The 21,178-nt window shown below is 53.2% G+C and overlaps 1 protein-coding gene across 3 annotated transcripts; it reads right to left on the bottom strand.

Moving 5' to 3' along the window:
- Positions 1–7,485: 7,485 nt before the first annotated feature.
- Positions 7,486–19,319, bottom strand: LOC148813428 (matrix-remodeling-associated protein 5-like). 3 transcript variants are annotated; one of them, XM_088908203.1, is made up of 5 exons: positions 19,109–19,319; positions 16,154–16,450; positions 10,467–10,766; positions 8,432–8,521; positions 7,486–7,864 (listed from the first exon to the last, which is right to left on the bottom strand). In XM_088908203.1, exons 1-5 carry the CDS (start codon positions 19,179–19,181, stop codon positions 7,725–7,727), a joined length of 900 nt encoding a protein of 299 aa, XP_088764329.1. In that variant the 5' UTR covers positions 19,182–19,319; the 3' UTR covers positions 7,486–7,724. The 3 variants fall into 3 exon arrangements, with proteins under 3 accessions (XP_088764329.1, XP_088764328.1, XP_088764327.1); XM_088908202.1 differs by lacking the exons at positions 7,486–7,864; positions 8,432–8,521; positions 10,467–10,766 and adding exons at positions 14,815–15,240; positions 15,811–15,900; XM_088908201.1 differs by lacking the exons at positions 7,486–7,864; positions 8,432–8,521; positions 10,467–10,766 and adding exons at positions 14,815–15,243; positions 15,811–15,900 and having other exon boundaries at positions 19,109–19,318.
- Between the last annotated feature and the right edge of the window lie 1,859 nt (positions 19,320–21,178).

The following is a 21,178-nucleotide window of genomic DNA, read 5'->3' as shown; positions in this document are numbered from 1 at the left end:
AGAGCAGAGGGATGGAGCCAGTTCAGAGAGGGGGGTGATTAGGAGGCCATGATGGGTCAAGACCAGGGGGGGAATTAGGCCAGGAAACTGGGGTAACACCCCTACTCTTCTCCAGAGACACCCCGGGATTGTTAATGAGCACAGAGAGTCAGGACCTCGGTTTGACGTCTCATCCGAAGGACGGCGCCTTCTTACAGTCCAGTGTCCCCCGTCACTATACTGGGGCATCAGGACCCACACAGACCGCAGGGTGAGAGCGCCCCCTGCTGGCCCCACTCACACCAGTCCATCACAGACACAGACTCACACCAGAGCCCAGTTCTCCCAGAAGTCAAGTCACCCACCAGCCCGGCTCTGGACTGCGGGAGGAAGCCGGACCACCTGGTGGAAACTCAGGCCAACACAGGGAGAACATGCAGACTCCCCACAGACAGCCCTCCGAGTCAGGACCTCAGGACTGGGGATCCCTGAGCTGTAAGACTCACAGGACTGGGGACCCCAGCACCAGGATCGGGGTCCCCTGAGCTATAAGACTCACTGGACTGGGGACCCCTGAGCTGTAAGACTCACTGGACTGGGGGTCCCCTGAGCTATAAGACTCACTGGACTGGGGTCTCCAGCACCAGGACTGGGGACCCCTGAGCTGTAAGACTCACTGGACTGGGGGACCCTGAGCTATAAGACTCACTGGACTGGGGACCCCTGAGCTGTAAGACTCACTGGACTGGGGTCCCCTGAGTTATAAGACTCACTGGACTGGGGGTCCCCTGAGCTATAAGACTCACTGGACTGGGGGTCCCCTGAGCTATAAGACTCACTGGACTGGGGACCCCTGAGCTATGAGACTCACTGGACTGGGGGTCCCCTGAGCTATAAGACTCACTGGACCGGGGTCCCCTGAGCTATAAGACTCACTGGACTGGGGGTCCCCTGAGCTATAAGACTCACTGGACTGGGGGTCCCCTGAGCTATAAGACTCACTGGACCGGGGTCTCCAGCACCAGGACTGGGGACCCCTGAGCTATGAGACTCAGTGGACTGGGGTCCCCTGAGCTGTGAGACTCACTGGACTGGGGACCCCTGAGCTGTAAGACTCACAGGACTGGGGTCTCCAGCACCAGGACTGGGGACCCCTGAGCTGCAAGACTCACAGGACTGGGGTCTCCAGCACCAGGACTGGGGACCCCCGAGCTATACGACTATAAGACCTATAAGATGAATGACTCACTGTTGTGCTCCTCCAGGCGGATGTGGACGCTCGTGTTGATGGGTGAACCTGTGAAGACAGAAGGTCAGCAGGTCAGTCCTGTCCCAGCAGGCCCTCCTGCAATTTCTCCTGCACCCCAACATCAGGGCCACCCCCATTGCCTGCTCCCCAATATCGCCGGCGCCCCATCGCCTGCACCCCAACATCGCCAGCGCCCCATTGCCTTCTCCCCAATATCGGAACCCCAGTATATCCACACCCCAATTTCAATGCCACATAATCTGATCCCTGATGTATGCGCCCCAAGATCAGTGCCTCCCCAATATTGGTGCCCCAGAATCAATGCCACGTCATCGGCTCCCCAACATCGCCAGCGCCCCATTGCCTTCTCCCCAATATATCCACACCCCAATTTCAGTGCCACATAATCTGATTCCTGATGTATGCACCCCAATACCAGCGCCCCAATATCAATGCCACGTCATCGGCTCCCCAACATCGCCAGCGCCCCATTGCCTTCTCCCCAGTATATCCACACCCCAATGTCAGTGCCACATAATCTGATCCCTGATGTATGCACCCCCAAGATCAGTGCCTCCCCAATACTGGTGCCCCAATATCAACGCCACGTCATCGGCTCCCCCACATCCGGGCAACCCCACCGCCTGGCGGGGCCGCCCGGGAAACGGGGTCTCCCCGCAGGGGGCCCGCGCAGGCGCAGAGACGGCGGCCGCGTCGGCTTCGGACTGCGCGGTGTCGACGCGGTGAGTACCCCCCAGACTTCACTAAAATCCAAGACGGGGAGAGTTTTTAGTATTTATTTATTCTTCACAAATCGTTGCTGCGAGAGCCGAGGAACATGTGAAACAACCACTTTTAAGGGGGGAAAAATCGGACTGTCTACGGTACAGTATGTGGCGGTAGACCGACGCGGGTCGAGCCGTTGCTGATTGCTGCTCGTTGATTACAAACCGCCCGTAACGGCGGCCACTGGCCCGTCGAGGTTGTGTGTGCTGAGCGTTTTCCTATTCCTCACCGCCTGTACGGGGATTTCACTGTAGGAAAACCAGGCACCGTGTGTCGAGGGATAGCCTGGCGCTGAGGCACAGTGAAGAGGGGGGAAAAAACACACACCCCGCCTTATCCGCAACGGCGAGTGAGGGTTTTTTTTTTTTTATTTATTATTTATTGGGCGGTTAATTCCTAATCGCCTCACGGAGCGCCGTCGAGCGAGCGAAACGACATGGCATGAAACGAAACTCGGGTGTGAAGACGCGGGTCGGTTTGAAACGGTCGTGCGCCGGGCATCCTGGGTAGAGGGGGGGGGGGGGGGGGTCGGACCGCGTTTCCGGTCGCGCGCCCCCCCAGCCGGCGTGACCAGAGCCGCCAGCTGTATCAACAGACTGGAGCCCCAGCAGGTGTGTGAGCCCGGCCAGTACCTGGAGGGGAGACTCCTGGGAGAGCTGAGGCTGCTGCTGCTGCTGCTGCTGGGAGAGGGTGTGAGTGGGGCCAGCAGGGGGCGCTCTCACCCTGCGGTCTGTGTGGGTCCTGATGCCCCAGTATAGTGACGGGGGACACTGGACTGTAAGAAGGCGCCGTCCTTCGGATGAGACGTAAAACCGAGGTCCTGGACTCGGGGGTGCTGTCTGTGTGGAGTCTGCATGTTCTCCCTGTGTTGGTATGAGTTTCCTCCAGCTGCTCTGGTTTCCTCCCGCAGTCCAGAGCCAGGCTGGTGGGTGACTTGACTTCTGGGAGAACTGGGCTCTGGTGTGAGTCTGTGTCTGTGATGGACTGGTGTGAGTGGGGCCAGCAGGGGGCGCTCTCACCCTGCGGTCTGTGTGGGTCCTGATGCCCCAGTATAGTGACGGGGGACACTGGACTGTAAGAAGGCGCCGTCCTTCGGGTGAGACGGCAAACCGAGGTCCTGACTCGGGGGTGCTGTCTGTGTGGAGTCTGCATGTTCTCCCTGTGTTGGTATGAGTTTCCTCCAGCTGCTCTGGTTTCCTCCCGCAGTCCAGAGCCAGGCTGGTGGGTGACTTGGCTTCTGGGAGAACTGGGCTCTGGTGTGAGTCTGTGTCTGTGATGGACTGGTGTGAGTGGGGCCAGCAGGGGGCGCTCTCACCCTGCGGTCTGTGTGGGTCCTGATGCCCCAGTATAGTGACGGGGGACACTGGACTGTAAACAGGCGCCGTCCTTCAGATGAGACGTCAAACCGAGGTCCTGACTCTCTGTGCTCATTAACAATCCCGGGGTGTTTCTGGAAAAGAGTAGGGGTGTTACCCCAGTACTGTACGTGATGCTGGTAAAAGCATAAAATCAGACGCAAATAAAAGCTTTTTTTTCCCCTATGAGTTCAACGGTCTTGCCGTCCCGTCTCCTCACCATTGATCCGATCTGGACCTCGACTGACCGCTCGTCCAATTGTCCAATCAATCCGGCATTATTTTTTTTTTTAAAAAATGCATTTTTACAGTACTGAACTTTTGCCCAACGCGCACTTCCCCACGTGTCGTGTTTCCCTGTGGATTGGGTGGGGGGGTTGGAACTGGACCCCACAGCCAGTCGAGTTGATCGGTTTTGAATGTTTAGCGGTGGAGGTTGTTTGAGCCGCTGGTACAGCGCTGTTCCGTGTCCGTGTCCGTGTCGCTGTCCGCGGACGGGAGCTCAGTCTGGCGATCTGGTGCGATCAGTACTTTGGCCCACTCTGCCTTTTGGACCGACATTTATTTATGCTCGACTTGACTTGGGCTTCATCATAAATAAACGAATACATAAAAAAAACAAGGGAAGTGTGATTATTATATATGTATAATATTTTGTCAGTCCCGTTCAGCGCCGATGCGGCTCAGATATTGTCTCAGTACCGATCGGCACTGATCCGGCTCAGATATTGACTCAGTACCGATCAGCGCCGATTCAGATATTGTCTCAGTACCGATCGGCACTGATGCGGCTCAGATATTGACTCAGTACCGTTCAGCGCCGATTCAGATATTGACTCAGTACCGATCGGCACTGATCCGGCTCAGATATTGACTCAGTACCGATCAGCGCCGATTCAGATATTGACTCAGTACCGATCGGCACTGATGCGGCTCAGATATTGACTCAGTACCGATCAGCGCCGATTCAGATATTGACTCAGTACCGATCGGCACTGATGCGGCTCAGATATTGACTCAGTACCGATCAGCGCCGATTCAGATATTGACTCAGTACCGATCGGCACTGATGCGGCTCAGATATTGACTCAGTACCGATCAGCGCCGATTCAGATATTGACTCAGTACCGATCGGCACTGATCCGGCTCAGATATTGACTCAGTACCGATCGGCGCCGATTCAGATATTGTCTCAGTACCGATCGGCACTGATGCGGCTCAGATATTGACTCAGTACCGATCGGCACTGATGCGGCTCAGATATTGACTCAGTCCCGATCAGCGCCGATTCAGATATTGACTCAGTCCCGATCAGCGCCGATGCGGCTCAGATATTGTCTCAGTACCGATCAGCGCCGATTCAGATATTGACTCAGTACCGATCGGCGCCGATGCGGCTCAGATATTGACTCAGTACCGATCAGCGCCAATTCAGATATTGACTCAGTCCCGATCGGCGCCGATGCGGCTCAGATTTTGTTTCAGTACCGATCAGCGCCGATGCGATTAGTCTGCCTTGAGCCCGACCCCGGACCGATTCCAGCACTCGTGCTTACTGGCGAGGGAGACCAGCGCCGCTGCGATCAGGACCGAGACCCCCATGGCGGCCGAGCGGCAGTCGGCGAGGCGAGACTGCGGGAGCAACCCGGGGCGGCTGAGACGCCGGCTTCGCCCGCCGGGGAGGGGTGACTCACGGGATGTGACGCCTGGCGGTAACTCCGGCATGCACTGCCCCTGGTCGGCCGGAATAGCTCAGTTTCCTCTCCCGGGACTATTTCTGTTTCTCCATATTTGTAGACGCGATTAACAGCCGTTCGCAATTTTAGAAGGCGCCCACACTCGTGGTTTAAATTGGAGGCTCACAGCTGCCTTTTTTTTTTTGAGGTGTGGGTTGTCCGGTGCTTTTTGGCCTCAAAGGAAGTGAAGTGAGCTGGGGCAGCGGTTGGGCAGTGCTGCCCCGCGGCTCTGGGGCTCCCGATACAATTCTGTACCCGGGGGTGCTGTCTGTGTGGAGTCTGCATGTTCTCCCTGCTTTTGTATGGGGTTTCCTCCAGCTGCTCCGGTTTCCTCCCTCGGTCCAGAGACAGGCTGGTGGGTGAATTGGCTTCTCAGAGAACTGACCCTGCTGTGAGTGTGTGTGTGTGTGTGTGTGTGTGTGTGTGTGTGTGTGTGTGTCCTGAGATGCCCTGGTGTCCTGTCCAGGGTGTGTGTCTGTGTGTGTCCTGTGATGGACTGGTGTCCTGTCCAAGGTGTGTCCTGTGATGGACTGGTGTCCTGTCCAGGGTGCGTGAGTGAGTGTGTGTGTCCTGTGATGGACTGGTGTCCTGTCCAGGGTGTGTGAGTGTGTGTGTGTCCTGTGATGGACTGGTGTCCTGTCCAGGGTGTGTGAGTGTGTGTGTGTGTGTGTGTCCTGTGATGGACTGGTGTCCTGTCCAGGGTGCATGATTGAGTGTGTGTGTCCTGTGATGGACTGGTGTCCTGTCCAGGGTGTGTGAGTGTGTGTGTGTCCTGTGATGGACTGGTGTCCTGTCCAGGGTGTGTGAGTGTGTGTGTGTGTCCTGTGATGGACTGGTGTCCAGGGTGAGCCCTGCCTTGTGCCTGTTGCTTGCTGGGACAGACTCTGGACCCCCTGTGACCCTGTACTGGAGAGAGCTATTAGTAAATGGATGGTAGTTAAGTGGTACTGCAACTACATAATAACAGGATGAAGTATTTAAAATATGTTCAGTGAATTTTACACTGTTTTTGCTGTTTTACCTGTAGCTCTATTAATCAGATGTAACTTTTAATCGACAGATAATATGAATATTGAAGTATTAAATGTTCTTTCAGAACACAACTATGTCTTCAAATAGTACTTGTCTTTTCCATATCATCATGGAAAGATAAGAACAGCTACAGGTGGGAGCTCATTTGCCCATTTAACTTGTTAGGTAGTAAGTGGGTAGTTGATCCAAGGAGCTCATCCAGCTGTGTCTGGAGAGAAGCCAGGGTATCGGCTTCAACCACAGGGCTGGGCAGCTTGTTCCCCACCCCCACCCCCCTCTGTGTACAGAAGAGCCTCCTGTCCTGACTGGAGGAGCTCACCCAGCTGTGTCTGGAGAGAAGCCAGGGTATCGGCTTCAACCACAGGGCTGGGCAGCTTGTTCCCCACCCCCACCACCCTCTGTGTACAGAAGAGCCTCCTGTCCTGACTGGAGGAGCTCACCCAGCTGTGTCTGGAGAGAAGCCGGGGTATCGGCTTCAACCACAGGGCTGGGCAGCTTGTTCCCCACCCCCACCCCCCTCTGTGTACAGAAGAGCCTCCTGTCCTGACTGGAGGAGCTCACCCAGCTGTGTCTAGAGAGAAGCCAGGGTATCGGCTTCAACCGCATGGACTGGGCAGCTTGTTCCCCACCCCCACCACCCTCTGTGTAAAGAAGCTCCTCCTGTTCTCAATTTCAGATCCCCTGCTGTGTATCTTCTGGAATGTGTTCAAGAATGTTCCCTGGCGATTAGATACACATCAGTATTTCATTGCAGTTGTGCATGTGACCAGTAAACTGAGCTGAACTGTACCACCGAGAGCTCAAGTGTTCCCATCAGACTGGGGACAAATTCTGACATGCGGATGGCGGGGGGATATTCCCCAGAAAACTGGCATTTTCCTGTTTTCCCTCCCATATCGGTTTATTTTTTCACCTTTCAGCAGAGTTTGAATGAGTGGATACACACAGGATGAGAGGGAATGACGAGTCCCTTCAGAATCTGAGCGCAGTGTTGTGTGTGAGTGTGTGTTGTCCAGCACTGTCTGCTCACCCAGTCCAGCTGTAGGCTCAGCTGAATTGAAGGTCATCAGCTTCTGCCCCTCCTCTAATACTCTGCTTGATCAGGACAGCTGTGGAAGGAATTGCTGTGATGTGTAGAAGCAGGGCTTGCAATACGACAGTGAGTCTTACAGTTAGTCTTCCAGCCACCAGAGGGCGCCAGTGCTTTATATATATTTGCCCACTGAGGGTTTCTAGAGGAGGGGCCACCTGGGCGATTTGGGTACAACTGAACAGAATTAATTACAGACTAAACAGCTTTTAGAATTCATAGTCAATTTATTTTTGTCTGATCTGCCCACAGACTTGAGCAGCCCACAGAGACTGAAGCAGTGGAAGTGAAGAAGAGACTGGTCCCAGTGCAGTGTCACAGCTGTGTGGAGGAGCCTGTAGACTCCAGTCAGGAGGCTGTCTCTCCCCCCAGCTGTCAGTGAGCTCATCCCAGCTGCGTGAGAGACCCTGCTGGGCTGGGCTGGGCTGGGAGCCCCAGGACTGCAGCCGATCCCGACGGCCCCCCAGGTGAGAGTCGGCGGGGGTCCGAGCGCCTCTCTAGGGGGTCTCTCCTGTCCGGGTCCCGCTGGCCGCTCTCCGTCTGGACCTGATCTCCGTCGCGATCACGGCGCTGACCAGTCCAGCCAGGCCGCAGGCCACCAGGGAGGTGTGCACTGTGTGGGAGGTGGAGCCCCCTGCTGGAGGGAAGAGGGTGGTGCAGGAGGGGGGTTAGTCCAGCAGTGGGGAGTCTGGGCTCTCACCCCCCCCCCCCGTCTGCTGCAAGACCCCCAGCCAGCTGGTCACCCTGTTCCCTGAGGTGACCATCAGCCGCAGGACCAGTGAGGTCATGGAGGGGCAGAGAGGTCATGGAGGGTCAGTGGAGGTCATGTAGAGTCAATGGAGGTCATGGAGGGTCGGTGGACACATTTTGAGTCAACAAAGGTGAGGAAGGGTCAGTGGAGGTCATGAATACACAGTGGCCTATAGAATCAGTCCAGTGGGGTTTACAGCCCTAATATCATCCAGCTCTGAGCTTCACAGCTGGAGCTGATCTTACAGGGGTGTCAGTAGGCAAGGAAACAACAGTATGTGAAACTATTCTCCTGCTCCTCCCTCTGTCTCCATTTCCTGACTAGTCACTGTTTGTCAGAGTCCTGTTATTAGTTAACCTTTATGCTCTATTTGATGTACATGTAACACGGAGCCGATATTGATGTTAAAAATGTTGTGCTCTCAGACCTACTCGAGCTCAGTAATATACATACCTGCACTTTCACCACAGTTTTCTCCTCTGTCTGCAGCTGGTTTCCCTGGGGAAGTCTTGGTTCTGGCAGTTGTACCTGTATCTCCTGTCCCTGGGGAGATTAGAACATTAGAAAGGTTGCAAATGAGGCAACTTGGCCCTTCTGGCCCTTTAGTAGTTAGGACTTATAAGGTCTGTGACTCTGGTCCAGTCAGTCCAGGGGTCTGTGACTCTGGACCAGTCAGTCCAGGGGTCTGTGTCCCTGGTCCAGTTAATCCAGGGGTCTGTGACTCTGGACCAGTCAGTCCAGGGGTCTGTGTCCCCGGTCCAGTCAGTCCAGGGGTCTGTGACTCTGGTCCAGTCAGTCCAGGGGTCTGTGACTCTGGACCAGTCAGTGCAGGGGTCTGTGTCCCTGGTCCAGTCAGTCCAGGGGTCTGTGTCCCTGGTCCAGTTAGTACAGGAATAAGTCCACTGTGGTCACTCACCTCCCAGCACCTCCAGCTCTGCCACAGCCTGACTGTTACAGTAGTACAGTCCAGAGTCGTCCAGCTCTACATCATGAATGTAAAGAGCACCACTGCTATAAACATGGTATTTCTTTTGTTTTGTGTTGAGTATCTTCCTTGTGACGTCAGTGGCCTGTGTGTCCCCCTCTCTGTCCCTCCTGTATGTCCACTGGACTGAGGTCCCCTGTGCTGGAGGAGGGTCGCTGCAGTTCAGGACGAGGTGGTGACCCTCAGGCACAGAGATTCTCCCTGTGGGACAGTGACACGGACACTGAGAGAGGCCGACTCAGGACAGGACGTAGGGAAAGCCAGTCAGTCTCTGTGAGAGGGCAGTAGGCTGGAGGTGCTTGTCTGGACTACATTTCCTACATGGTGCCTGTTCTGTAGTCTGATACACTCATCACAGTGTCCCATCACGTATAGACACGTAGACACGTATAGATCCTCCATACGTTCCTGCTGTAAGGGATTAAGAGTGTGTTCAGAGTTTCAACAACTTTCAACATCTCAAATGTGCTTTAGTTCAGGAATAAGAGATGGGGACGTCATGTCTGACAGATGACCTCTGACCTCTGACCTCTGTGCCAGGATAACAGAGTGGTGATTCAAATTAAAAAGTAAAAAACATCTGTTTTCTATATTTGAAGAAACAATTGAACAATTGAGAGATCAGAGTCTCAGGTTCCTCTTGACTGTGTTCTGTCAGCAGAACAACCTGCCCTTTTATTCATTTTCAGTTTGTTTCACATCCCCTTCATATCGCAAAACAGAGAGTATTTTATTACATAACAGAAGCTGTGGAGTTCATGCCAGCAGCCATGTCACCCTGCAACTTACAACTGGCAGCCCCACTGGAGCCCCAGCAGGTGTGAGCCTGGCCAGTACCTGGAGGGGAGACTCCTGGGAGAGCTGAGGCTGCTGCTGGGGGAGGGGTGAGTGGGGCCAGCAGGGGGCGCTCTCACCCTGCGGTCTGTGTGGGTCCTGATGCCCCAGTATAGTGACGGGGGACACTGGACTGTAAACAGGCGCCGTCCTTCGGATGAGACGTAAAACCCGAGATCCTGACTCTCTGTGCTCATTAACAATCCCAGGGCGTTTCTCGAAAAGAGTAGGGGTGTAACTCCGGCGTCCTGGCCAAATTTCCCATTGGCTCTTACCAATCATGGCCTCCTAATAATCCCCCTCTATGAATTGGCTACATTACTTTGTTCTCCTCCCCACCCCTCCCACTCCGACGGCAGGCGGAGCGACGCGCCGGTTGCAGTATCTCTCGCTCGCGTTTAATGGCATCTCAGCTCAAAGATTTGGTTCAAACCACCAAATGGAGACGGGCGTGCCGACAAGCGGACCCTGCTGATGTGGGATTAACGCCAGGATGAGAGAGAGAGAAGCTGTGGAGTTCAGTCAGTCTGAGCACAAGTAAAACATTTTTTACTACTTTCAGATTTAAAGGAGCTGTTTTGGAAAAAGATCCAGTGTGAGATCAAAATACAAACTGGACAAGAAGATCTCAAGACGGATCTAGGAAAAGAGTATGATGAATGTCCTCACCTGTCGTCACCTGTAGTTCTACCACCGGCTGCCTGTTACAGCTGTACAGTCCAGAGTCTCCAGGCTTCACACTCCATATCACAAGGGAGGAATCGTCAAGCAGAGAGAACCTGTTCTGTGGATCATCAGCTCCTTTAACCACACTTCCATCCTCACGTCTGGTCACCACAGTGTGATCAAAACCACCTCTCGGAGTGACTGTCCACTGTACTGGCTCATGGGAAGAAACAGGCTTCGACACATCACAGACGAAGGTGACAGATCCTCCCTCTGGGACAGTGACAGTGCGGATCGCTGGACCTGTGGAAGAACAGTCTGGTGAAGAACAGACTCAGAGCACCAGCCCCTCTGTCTTCATGGGAGACAGACCGACACACAGAAGGAGGGGCTGGGACTGGAAAATTGAAGAAAAGAACTTATTTCAATCAAACATCTTCCAGCTGTGTCTCATCCCGCTACAGAATGAGCTCAGGATCAGCTTCACTGATGAACTTCTGTACGTTTGTCTTTGACATCTCATTGTGTTTCTGCAGGGCATGAGCATCATGTGACAGAGCGCCGCCCTCCAGGGAGCACAGAGCAGTTACAGACCCTCTGGGTCCTGACTGTCCCCTCACATTCCCCCGATTCAGGCATGAAGAGAAGCCGTTTCTCTGAGCTGTGTGTGCAGAGCTGCAACAGGTGAACTTGTACAGGTGACCCAGCCATACAGAGTACAGTGTACAGTATTGTATAGTACAGTAGAGTGTAGTACAGTGTTATAATGTGTAGTACAGTATAGTGTAGTACAGTATAGTATTGTGTATTGAAGTACACTAGTGTATTGTATAGTACAGTATAGTGTAGTGCAAGTATTATAATGTGTAGTACAGTAGAGTGTAGTACAGTATAGTATTGTATATTGTAGTACAGTAGCCTATTGTATATTGCAGTACACTAGTATATTGTATAGTACAGTGAAGTGTAGTACAGTATTATAATGTGTAGTACAGTATCATATTGTATTGTACAGTTGAGTGTAGTACAGTACAGTATTATAACATGTAGTGCAGTATGGTATAGTACAAACCATACTGTACAGAGAGAATCTGTTCTGTGGATCATCAGCTCCTTTATCCACACTTCCATCTTCACGTCTGGTTACCACAGTGTGATCAACACCTCTCAGAGTGACTGTCCACAGTACTGGCTTAGCAGAGCTGCAACAGGTGAACTTTTACAGGTGAAAAGGCCATACAGAGTACAGAGTACAGTACAATATTGTATAGTATAGTACAGTATAGTAGAGTGTAGTACAGTATTATAATGTGTAGTACAATATTATAAGGTGTAGTACTGTTTAGTGTAGTACAGTATTGTATTGTATATTGTAGTACACTAGTGTATTGTATAGTACAGTAGAGTGCAGTACAGTATTATAACATGTAGTACTGTATAGTGTAGTACAGTACAGTATTGTATTGTATATTGTAGTACACTAGTGTATTGTATACTACAGTATAGCAGAGCGTGGTATAGAATGCCCAAAAAAGATTTTTACAGGTGACAAAGCCATACAGAGTACAGTGTACAGTATTGTATAGTACAATATTATAGTATTAATACAGTATTATATATTGTTTTGTCATTCAGACAAGCTCAGTGTAGTGACTGAGAGATTCAACAAGCACTGGGGCTCTGATGAGAGAACAGATATTACCCAGATCACACATCCCCAACATCTCTGCGCAGTTTCCTGTCTAACAGTGACCACGGCCTGAGCTCTTGACCACACAGGTTATGTGTTTGAAGAGGCTCACTGCCGTTTGTTACAATAAGGAGAAGCTGTTGTTTTAAAATAGGCTCTTGTTGCCATGCAGCTTCTCAAAAACTCTTTTGAACGGCATCTTTATGGTTCAGTCTGCTGGAGAGGGTGATGATCACAGGGAGCTCTGAGCCAGACCCTTTCAGACAAGCTGACCTGTGGAATTCCTGGAGAAATCTCATCCCAGTGTCCAGCAAGCCATCCCCAGAAACTGTCAAAATACTTTACGTTTTAGGAAATAAACATTCTAACATGGGTGTGTGTAACCAGTATATTTCCCTTATCAGCAGTGTTGTACATGATATTCAGTAATAAAAGCTGGGAGCTGTCTGTTATATATCCGTATTCTCAATGTATCAGTGTTTTATACAAGAAGTATTGAACGAATGTTGATAATTGTGATAACGATTATTCTATGTGTGTGTTACTCACCAGCAGACAGGGGCGCCGCTGCTGGAGCCTCAGGGGGGGTCAGAACAGTGTGGAAATCCTGCCCCCCCCCCCCCCACACTGACACTGGGAGCCCCCTTCACTCTCCAGCCCCCCCCACACTGACACTGGGAGCCCCCTTCACTCTCCAGCCCCCCACACTGACACTGGGAGCCCCCTTCACTCTCCAGCCCCCCCCACACTGACACTGGGAGCCCCCTTCACTCTCCAGCCCCCCCCACACTGACACTGGGAGCCCCCTTCACTCTCCAGCCCCCCACACTGACACTGGGAGCCCCCCTCACTCTCCAGCCCCCCCGAGAGAAGACAGTCCTGCTCTTACCTGAGAGGGATCCTCTGGCCAGGGAGAGGAGGACCAGCAGGAGAAGCTCTGGGGCTCCTCTGAGTCCCTCCATGACTCTGCGCTCTGAGTGAGTGAACTGAGGGAGCTCAGCTCCTCCTCTCCTGACTGCAGCCCAGTTCTGCACACTTCCTGCTTGAAGCTCTGTGTTTCTCCACTCTGCGTGTTTCCTCTGAGAGGGAAGGTCTAAGACTCTCTCTCTGCTGCCACACTTGACTGTTCAACTCTCTTGACCTCCCTGTCGATAGTCTCTGAGTGGACACGCATTGTTCCACACCCCCACCACCCTCTGTGTAATGAGCCACCTGCTGCCCCTGGTCGGCCGGAATAGCTCAGTTTCCTCTCCCGGGACTATTTCTGTTTCTCCATATTTGTAGATGCGATTAACAGCCGTTCACAATTTTAGAAGGCGCCCACACTCGTGGTTTAAATTAGAGGCTCACAGCTGCCTTTTTTTTTTTGAGGTGTGGGTTGTCCGGTGCTTTTTGGCCTCAAAGGAAGTGAAGTGAGCTGGGGCAGCGGTTGGGCAGTGCTGCCCCGTGGCTCTGGGGCTCCCGATACAATTCTGTACCCGGGGGTGCTGTCTGTGTGGAGTCTGCATGTTCTCCCTGCTTTTGTATGGGGTTTCCTCCAGCTGCTCCGGTTTCCTCCCTCGGTCCAGAGACAGGCTGGTGGGTGAATTGGCTTCTCAGAGAACTGACCCTGCTGTGAGTGTGTGTGTGTGTGTGTGTGTGTGTCCTGAGATGCCCTGGTGTCCTGTCCAGGGTGTGTGTCTGTGTGTGTCCTGTGATGGACTGGTGTCCTGTCCAGGGTGTGTGAGTGTGTGTGTGTGTCCTGTGATGGACTGGTGTCCTGTCCAGGGTGTGTGAGTGTGTGTGTGTGTCCTGTGATGGACTGGTGTCCTGTCCAGGGTGTGTGAGTGTGTGTGTGTCCTGTGATGGACTGGTGTCCTGTCCAGGGTGTGTGAGTGTGTGTGTGTCCTGTGATGGACTGGTGTCCTGTCCAGGGTGTGTGAGTGTGTGTGTCCTGTGATGGACTGGTGTCCTGTCCAGGGTGTGTGAGTGTGTGTGTGTCCTGTGATGGACTGGTGTCCTGTCCAGGGTGTGTGAGTGTGTGTGTGTGTCCTGTGATGGACTGGTGTCCTGTCCAGGGTGTGTGAGTGTGTGTGTGTCCTGTGATGGACTGGTGTCCTGTCCAGGGTGTGTGAGTGTGGGTGTGTTCCCCTTGTTCCCTTGCTTGTTCCCCACCCCCACCACCCTCTGTGTACAGAAGAGCCTCCTGTCCTGACTGGAGGAGCTCACCCAGCTGTGTCTGGAGAGAAGCCAGGGTATCGGCTTCAACCACACGGGTGGGCAGCTTGTTCCCCACCCCCACCACCCTCTGTGTAAAGAAGCTCCTCCTGTTCTCAATTTCAGATCCCCTGCTGTGTATCTTCTGGAATGTGTTCAAGAATGTTCCCTGGCGATTAGATACACATCAGTATTTCATTGCAGTTGTGCATGTGACCAGTAAACTGAGCTGAACTGTACCACCGAGAGCTCAAGTGTTCCCATCAGACTGGGGACAAATTCTGACACGCGGATGGCGGGGGGATATTCAGGGCTTGCAATACGACAGTGAGTCTTACAGTTAGTCTTCCAGCCACCAGGGGGCACCAGTGCTTTATATATATTTGCCCACTGAGGGTTTCTAGAGGAGGGGCCACCTGGGCGATTTGGGTACAGCTGGACAGAATTAATTACAGACTAAACAGCTTTATAATTCATAGTCAATTTATTTTTGTCTGATCTGCCCACAGACTTGAGCAGCCCACAGAGACTGAAGCAGTGGAAGTGAAGAAGAGACTGGTCCCAGTGCAGTGTCACAGCTGTGTGGAGGAGCCTGTAGACTCCAGTCAGGAGGCTGTCTCTCCCCCCAGCTGTCAGTGAGCTCATCCCAGCTGCGTGAGAGACCCTGCTGGGCTGGGCTGGGCTGGGGGCCCCAGGACTGCAGCCGATCCCGACGGCCCCCCAGGTGAGAGTCGGCGGGGGTCCGAGCGCCTCTCTAGGGGGTCTCTCCTGTCCGGGTCCCGCTGGCCGCTCTCCGTCTGGACCTGATCTCCGTCGCGATCACGGCGCTGACCAGTCCAGCCAGGCCGCAGGCCACCAGGGAGGTGTGCACTGTGTGGGAGGTGGAGCCCCCTGCTGGAGGGAAGAGGGTGGTGCAGGAGGGGGGTTAGTCCAGCAGTGGGGAGTCTGGGCTCTCACCCCCCCCCCCCGTCTGCTGCAAGACCCCCAGCCAGCTGGTCACCCTGTTCCCTGAGGTGACCATCAGCCGCAGGACCAGTGAGGTCATGGAGGGGCAGAGAGGTCATGGAGGGTCAGTGGAGGTCATGTAGAGTCAATGGAGGTCATGGAGGGTCGGTGGACACATTTTGAGTCAACAAAGGTGAGGAAGGGTCAGTGGAGGTCATGAATACACAGTGGCCTATAGAATCAGTCCAGTGGGGTTTACAGCCCTAATATCATCCAGCTCTGAGCTTCACAGCTGGAGCTGATCTTACAGGGGTGTCAGTAGGCAAGGAAACAACAGTATGTGAAACTATTCTCCTGCTCCTCCCTCTGTCTCCATTTCCTGACTAGTCACTGTTTGTCAGAGTCCTGTTATTAGTTAACCTTTATGCTCTATTTGATGTACATGTAACACGGAGCCGATATCGATGTTAAAAATGTTGTGCTCTCAGACCTACTCGAGCTCAGTAATATACATACCTGCACTTTCACCACAGTTTTCTCCTCTGTCTGCAGCTGGTTTCCCTGGGGAAGTCTTGGTTCTGGCAGTTGTACCTGTATCTCCTGTCCCTGGGGAGATTAGAACATTAGAAAGGTGATGAAGTAGACCCAGGGCTTTTTTTGACTTTTTTACCAGAGCTCGCACACTGCACCGTCTCGCCCGGACCCTCCTCACAGACTCCTGACAGCAGAGCAGTGCCTGCTGCTGCTTCTCTTGCTCCACACTCCTCTGAGGTCAGAGCTGCTGCCAGCTGGGAGGAAACCCCTCTGGGCCAGACCAGCTCAAGACAGACACAGCAGGGAAGAGCTTCGGACTGCTCACCTGTCGTCACCTGTAGTTCTACCACCGGCTGCCTGTTACAGCTGTACAGCCCAGCGTCTCCAGGCTTCACACTCAATATCAGGAGGGAGGAATCGTCAAGCAGAGAGAATCTGTTCTGTGGATCATCAGCTCCTTTAACCACACGTCCATCCTCAAGTCTGGACACCACAGTGTGATCAACACCTCTCAGAGTGACTGACCACAGTACTGGCTCATGGGAAGAAACAGGCTTCGACACAGCGCAGTTCAGGGTTACAGATGCTCCCTCTGGGACAGTGACAGTGCGGATCGCTGGTCCTGTGGAAGAACGGTCTGGTGAAGAACAGACTCAGAGCACCAGCCCCTCTGTCTACATGGGAGACAGACCAACACACAGGAGGAGGGGCTGGGATTGGAAAATTGAAGAAAAGAACTTATTTCAATCAAACATCTTCCAGCTGTGTCTCATCCCGCTACAGAATGAGCTCAGGATCAGCTTCACTGATGAACTTCTGTACGTTTGTCTTTGACATCTCATTGTGTTTCTGCAGGGCATGAGCATCATGTGACAGAGCGCCGCCCTCCAGGGAGCACAGAGCAGTTACAGACCCTCTGGGTCCTGACTGTCCCCTCACATTCCCCCGATTCAGGCATGAAGAGAAGCCGTTTCTCTGAGCTGTGTGTGCAGAGCTGCAACAGGTGAACTTGTACAGGTGACCCAGCCATACAGAGTACAGTGTACAGTATTGTATAGTACAGTAGAGTGTAGTACAGTGTTATAATGTGTAGTACTGTTTAGTGTAGTACAGTATTGTATTGTGTATTGTAGTACACTAGTGTATTGTGTAGTACAGTGTTATAATGTGTAGTACTGTTTAGTGTAGTACAGTATAGTATTGTATATTGTAGTACACTAGTGTATTGTATAGTACAGTAGAGTGTAGTACAGTATTATAACATGTAGTACTGTATAGTGTAGTACAGTACAGTATTGTATTATATATTGTAGTACACTAGTGTATTGTATACTACAGTATAGCAGAGCGTGGTATAGAATGCCCAAAAAAGATTTTTACAGGTGACAAAGCCATACAGAGTACAGTGTACAGTATTGTATTGTATAGTACAGTATCTTGTAGTAGTATACACCAGTATAGTGTATACTGTAGTACACTGTTGTATACTTTAGGACACTCTACTGTACTGTAGATTGTAGTATAGAATGCCCCAAGAGACTGTAAGTGTGACTTCAGGTATCACAGCTATATTTTCTCACTCTGTACGAGTCTCAGTCCTTTTCCAACCTCCTTCCAGGTACAGGTACACCTTCCCCTGTTCTCATCACTACAGACTCTGACTCTGACTCTGAGACATTCAACACGGTCCAGCTGTCTGATGAGAGACAGTCCGCTGGAGACAGCTGTCTACTGTCCCAGGACTGGGGCTGTGGTGGGAGACAGTCCACTGGAGACAGCTGTCTACAGTGCAAGGACTGGGGCTGTGGTGGGAGACAGTCCACTGGAGACAGTTGTCTCTTGTCTGATGAGAGACAGTCCACTGGAGACAGTTGTCTCCTGTCCCAGGACTGGGGCTCAGATGGGAGACAGTCCACTGGAGACAGTTGTCTCCTGTCCATGGAGTGGGGGCTGTGATGAGAGACTGTCCACTGGAGACAGTTGTCTCCTGTTTAAGCACTGGGGGCTGTGGTGGGAGACAGAACAATGGAGACGGTTGACAGTAACAGATATTACCCAGATCACACACCCACAACAACTCTGCCCGGTTTCCTGTCTAACAGTGACCACGGCCTGAAACTAATGTGTGTGGAAATAGAAGCTCTTGAACCACACAGGTCATGTGTTTGAAGAGGCTCACTGCCGTTTGTTACAATAAGGAGAAGCTGTTGTTTTAAAATAGGCTCTTGTTGCCATGCAGCTTCTCAGAAAAGGTTTTGAACGGCATCCTTATCCCTCAGTCTGCTGGAGAGGGTGATGATCACAGGGAGCTCTGAGCCAGACCCTTTCAGACAAACTGACCTGTGGAATTCCTGGAGAAATCTCATCCCAGTGTCCAGCAAGCCATCCCCAGAAACTGTCAAAATACTTTACGTTTTAGGAAATAAACATTCTAACATGGGTGTGTGTAACCAGTATATTTCCCTTATCAGCAGTGTTGTACATGATATTCAGTAATAAAAGCTGGGAGCTGTCTGTTATATATCCGTATTCTCAATGTATCAGTGTTTTATACAAGAAGTATTGAACGAATGTTGATAATTGTGATAACGATTATTCTATGTGTGTGTTACTCACCAGCAGACAGGGGCGCCGCTGCTGGAGCCTCAGGGGGGGTCAGAACAATGTGGAAATCCTGCCCCCCCCCCCCACACTGACACTGGGAGCCCCCCTCACTCTCCAGCCCCCCACACTGACACTGGGAGCCCCCTCACTCTCCAGCCCCCCACACACTGACACTGGGAGCCCCCTTCACTCTCCAGCCCCCCCCACACTGACACTGGGAGCCCCCTTCACTCTCCAGCCCCCCACACACTGACACTGGGAGCCCCCTTCACTCTCCAGCCCCCCCCACACTGACACTGGGAGCCCCCTTCACTCTCCAGCCCCCCACACTGACACTGGGAGCCCCCTCACTCTCCAGCCCCCCCCCACACTGACACTGGGAGCCCCCTTCACTCTCCAGCCCCCCCCACACTGACACTGGGAGCCCCCTTCACTCTCCAGCCCCCCCCCACACTGACACTGGGAGCCCCCTCACTCTCCAGCCCCCCACACTGACACTGGGAGCCCCCTTCACTCTCCAGCCCGCCCCACACTGACACTGGGAGCCCCCTCACTCTCCAGCCCCCCCCACACTGACACTGGGAGCCCCCTTCACTCTCCAGCCCCCCCCCCACACTGACACTGGGAGCCCCCTTCACTCTCCAGCCCCCCCGAGAGAAGACAGTCCTGCTCTTACCTGAGAGGGATCCTCTGGCCAGGGAGAGGAGGACCAGCAGGAGAAGCTCTGGGGCTCCTCTGAGTCCCTCCATGACTCTGCGCTCTGAGTGAGTGAACTGAGGGAGCTCAGCTCCTCCTCTCCTGACTGCAGCCCAGTTCTGCACACTTCCTGCGTGAAGCTCTGTGTTTCTCCACTCTGCGTGTTTCCTCTGAGAGGGAAGGTCTAAGACTCTCTCTCTGCTGCCGCACTTGACTGTTCAACTCTCTTGACCTCCCTGTCGAGAGTCTCTGAATGGACACGCATTGTTCCACACCCCCACCACCCTCTGTGTAATGAGCCACCTGCTGTCCTGACTGGAGGAGCTCACCCAGCTGTGTCTGGAGAGGAGCCGGGGTATCGGCTTCAACCACACGGACTGGGCAGCTTGTTCCCCACCCCCACCACCCTCTGTGTACAGAAGAGCCTCCTGTCCTGACTGAAGGAGCTCACCCAGCTGTGTCTGGAGAGGAGCCGGGGTATCGGCTTCAACCACACGGGCTGGGCAGCTTGTTCCCCACCCCCACCACCCTCTGTGTACAGTAGAGCCTCCTGTCCTGACTGGAGGAGCTCACCCAGCTGTGTCTGGAGAGAAGCTGGGGTATCGGCTTCAACCACACGGACTGGGCAGCTTGTTTCCCACCCCCACCCCCCTCTGTGTACAGAAGAGCCTCCTGTCCTGACTGGAGGAGCTCACCCAGCTGTGTCTGGAGAGAGAAGCCAGGGTATCGGCTTCAACCACAGGGCTGGGCAGCTTGTTCCCCACCCCCACCACCCTCTGTGTACAGAAGAGCCTCCTGTCCTGACTGGAGGAGCTCACCCAGCTGTGTCTGGAGAGGAGCCGGGGTATCGGCTTCAACCACACGGACTGGGCAGCTTGTTCCCCACCCCCACCACCCTCTGTGTACAGAAGAGCCTCCTGTCCTGACTGAAGGAGCTCACCCAGCTGTGTCTGGAGAGAAGCCGGGGTATCGGCTTCAACCACACGGGCTGGGCAGCTTGTTCCCCACCCCCACCACCCTCTGTGTCAACTAGCACCTTTGAAAATTCCCAGCCTTTGTCCGTGGACCCTATCCCCCAATTCCAACCTTATTTCCTTGCATTGCAGTGTCTGTTGGAAAGGGCTTTCAGGGACGGGAAGTGTTGAAACTTTATCTCCAGGCTCTTCGGCTCAAATTCTTAAGCAATTTCCCCATCACGGCTCTGCTCACTACACTACACGAGTCGCTCGCTCCTTTTGATGACCAGAGGTTTGCTGGAATGCAACTGCTTTAACCAGCAGAAGTGTGACAGGGCAGTACTTAAGAAGAAAACAGTAATCACATCACAGCTTCTTTCTGGAAAGCTGGCAAACTGTTTCACTTACCAGGGTCAAGTAAGGGACGCAGATGTTCAAAAGAGTCCTCTGTCAAACCCTGTGAGCAGATTTAAAAGGATACATGATGTGTCCAGAGAGATGACCGCGTCAGAGTGTCTTCTACAAGCCCCTGGCCAGTGTCCAGAGAGATGACCACATCAGAGTGTCTTCTACAAGCCCCTGGCCAGTGTCCAGAGAGATGACCACGTCAGAGTGTTTTCCACAAGCCCCTGGCCAGCGTCCAGAGAGATGACCACGTCAGACTGTCTTCTACAAGCCCCTCCAGCGTCCAGAGAGATGACCACGTCAGACTGTCTTCTACAAGCCCCTGGCCAGCGTCCAGAGAGATGACCACGTCAGAGTGTCTTCTACAAGCCCCTCCAGCGTCCAGAGAGATGACCACGTCAGAGTGTCTTCTACAAGCCCCTGGCCAGCGTCCAGAGAGATGACCACGTCAGAGTGTCTTCTACAAGCCCCTGGCCAGCGTCCAGAGAGATGACCACGTCAGAGTGTCTTCTACAAGCCCCTGGCCAGCGTCCAGAGAGATGACCACGTCAGAGTGTCTTCTACAAGCCCCTGGCCAGCGTCCAGAGAGATGACCACGTCAGAGTGTCTTCTACAAGCCCCTCCAGTGTCCAGAGAGATGACCACGTCAGAGTGTCTTCTACAAGCCCCTGGCCAGCGTCCAGAGAGAT

Source organism: Atractosteus spatula (assembly GCF_055471065.1).
Source record: "Atractosteus spatula isolate fAtrSpa1 chromosome 10 unlocalized genomic scaffold, fAtrSpa1.hap1 SUPER_10_unloc_1, whole genome shotgun sequence".
NCBI classification, from domain to species: domain Eukaryota; kingdom Metazoa; phylum Chordata; class Actinopteri; order Semionotiformes; family Lepisosteidae; genus Atractosteus; species Atractosteus spatula.
This window is presented reverse-complemented; position numbering and strand designations above follow the sequence as displayed.

Bases quoted from the DNA above. Each gene is read 5' to 3' on its own strand.
- LOC148813428 (XM_088908203.1), bottom strand. From the start codon at position 19,181: ATGGAGGGACTCAGAGGAGCCCCAGAGCTTCTCCTGCTGGTCCTCCTC. The intron at 10,767-16,153 runs GTGAGCAGTCCG...GTTCTTCCACAG, and splicing joins AGAACTACAGGTGACGACAG to GTCCAGCGATCCGCACTGTC. The intron at 7,865-8,431 runs GTATGTATATTA...TCTTCCCTCCAG, and splicing joins AAACTGTGGTGAAAGTGCAG to CAGGGGGCTCCACCTCCCAC.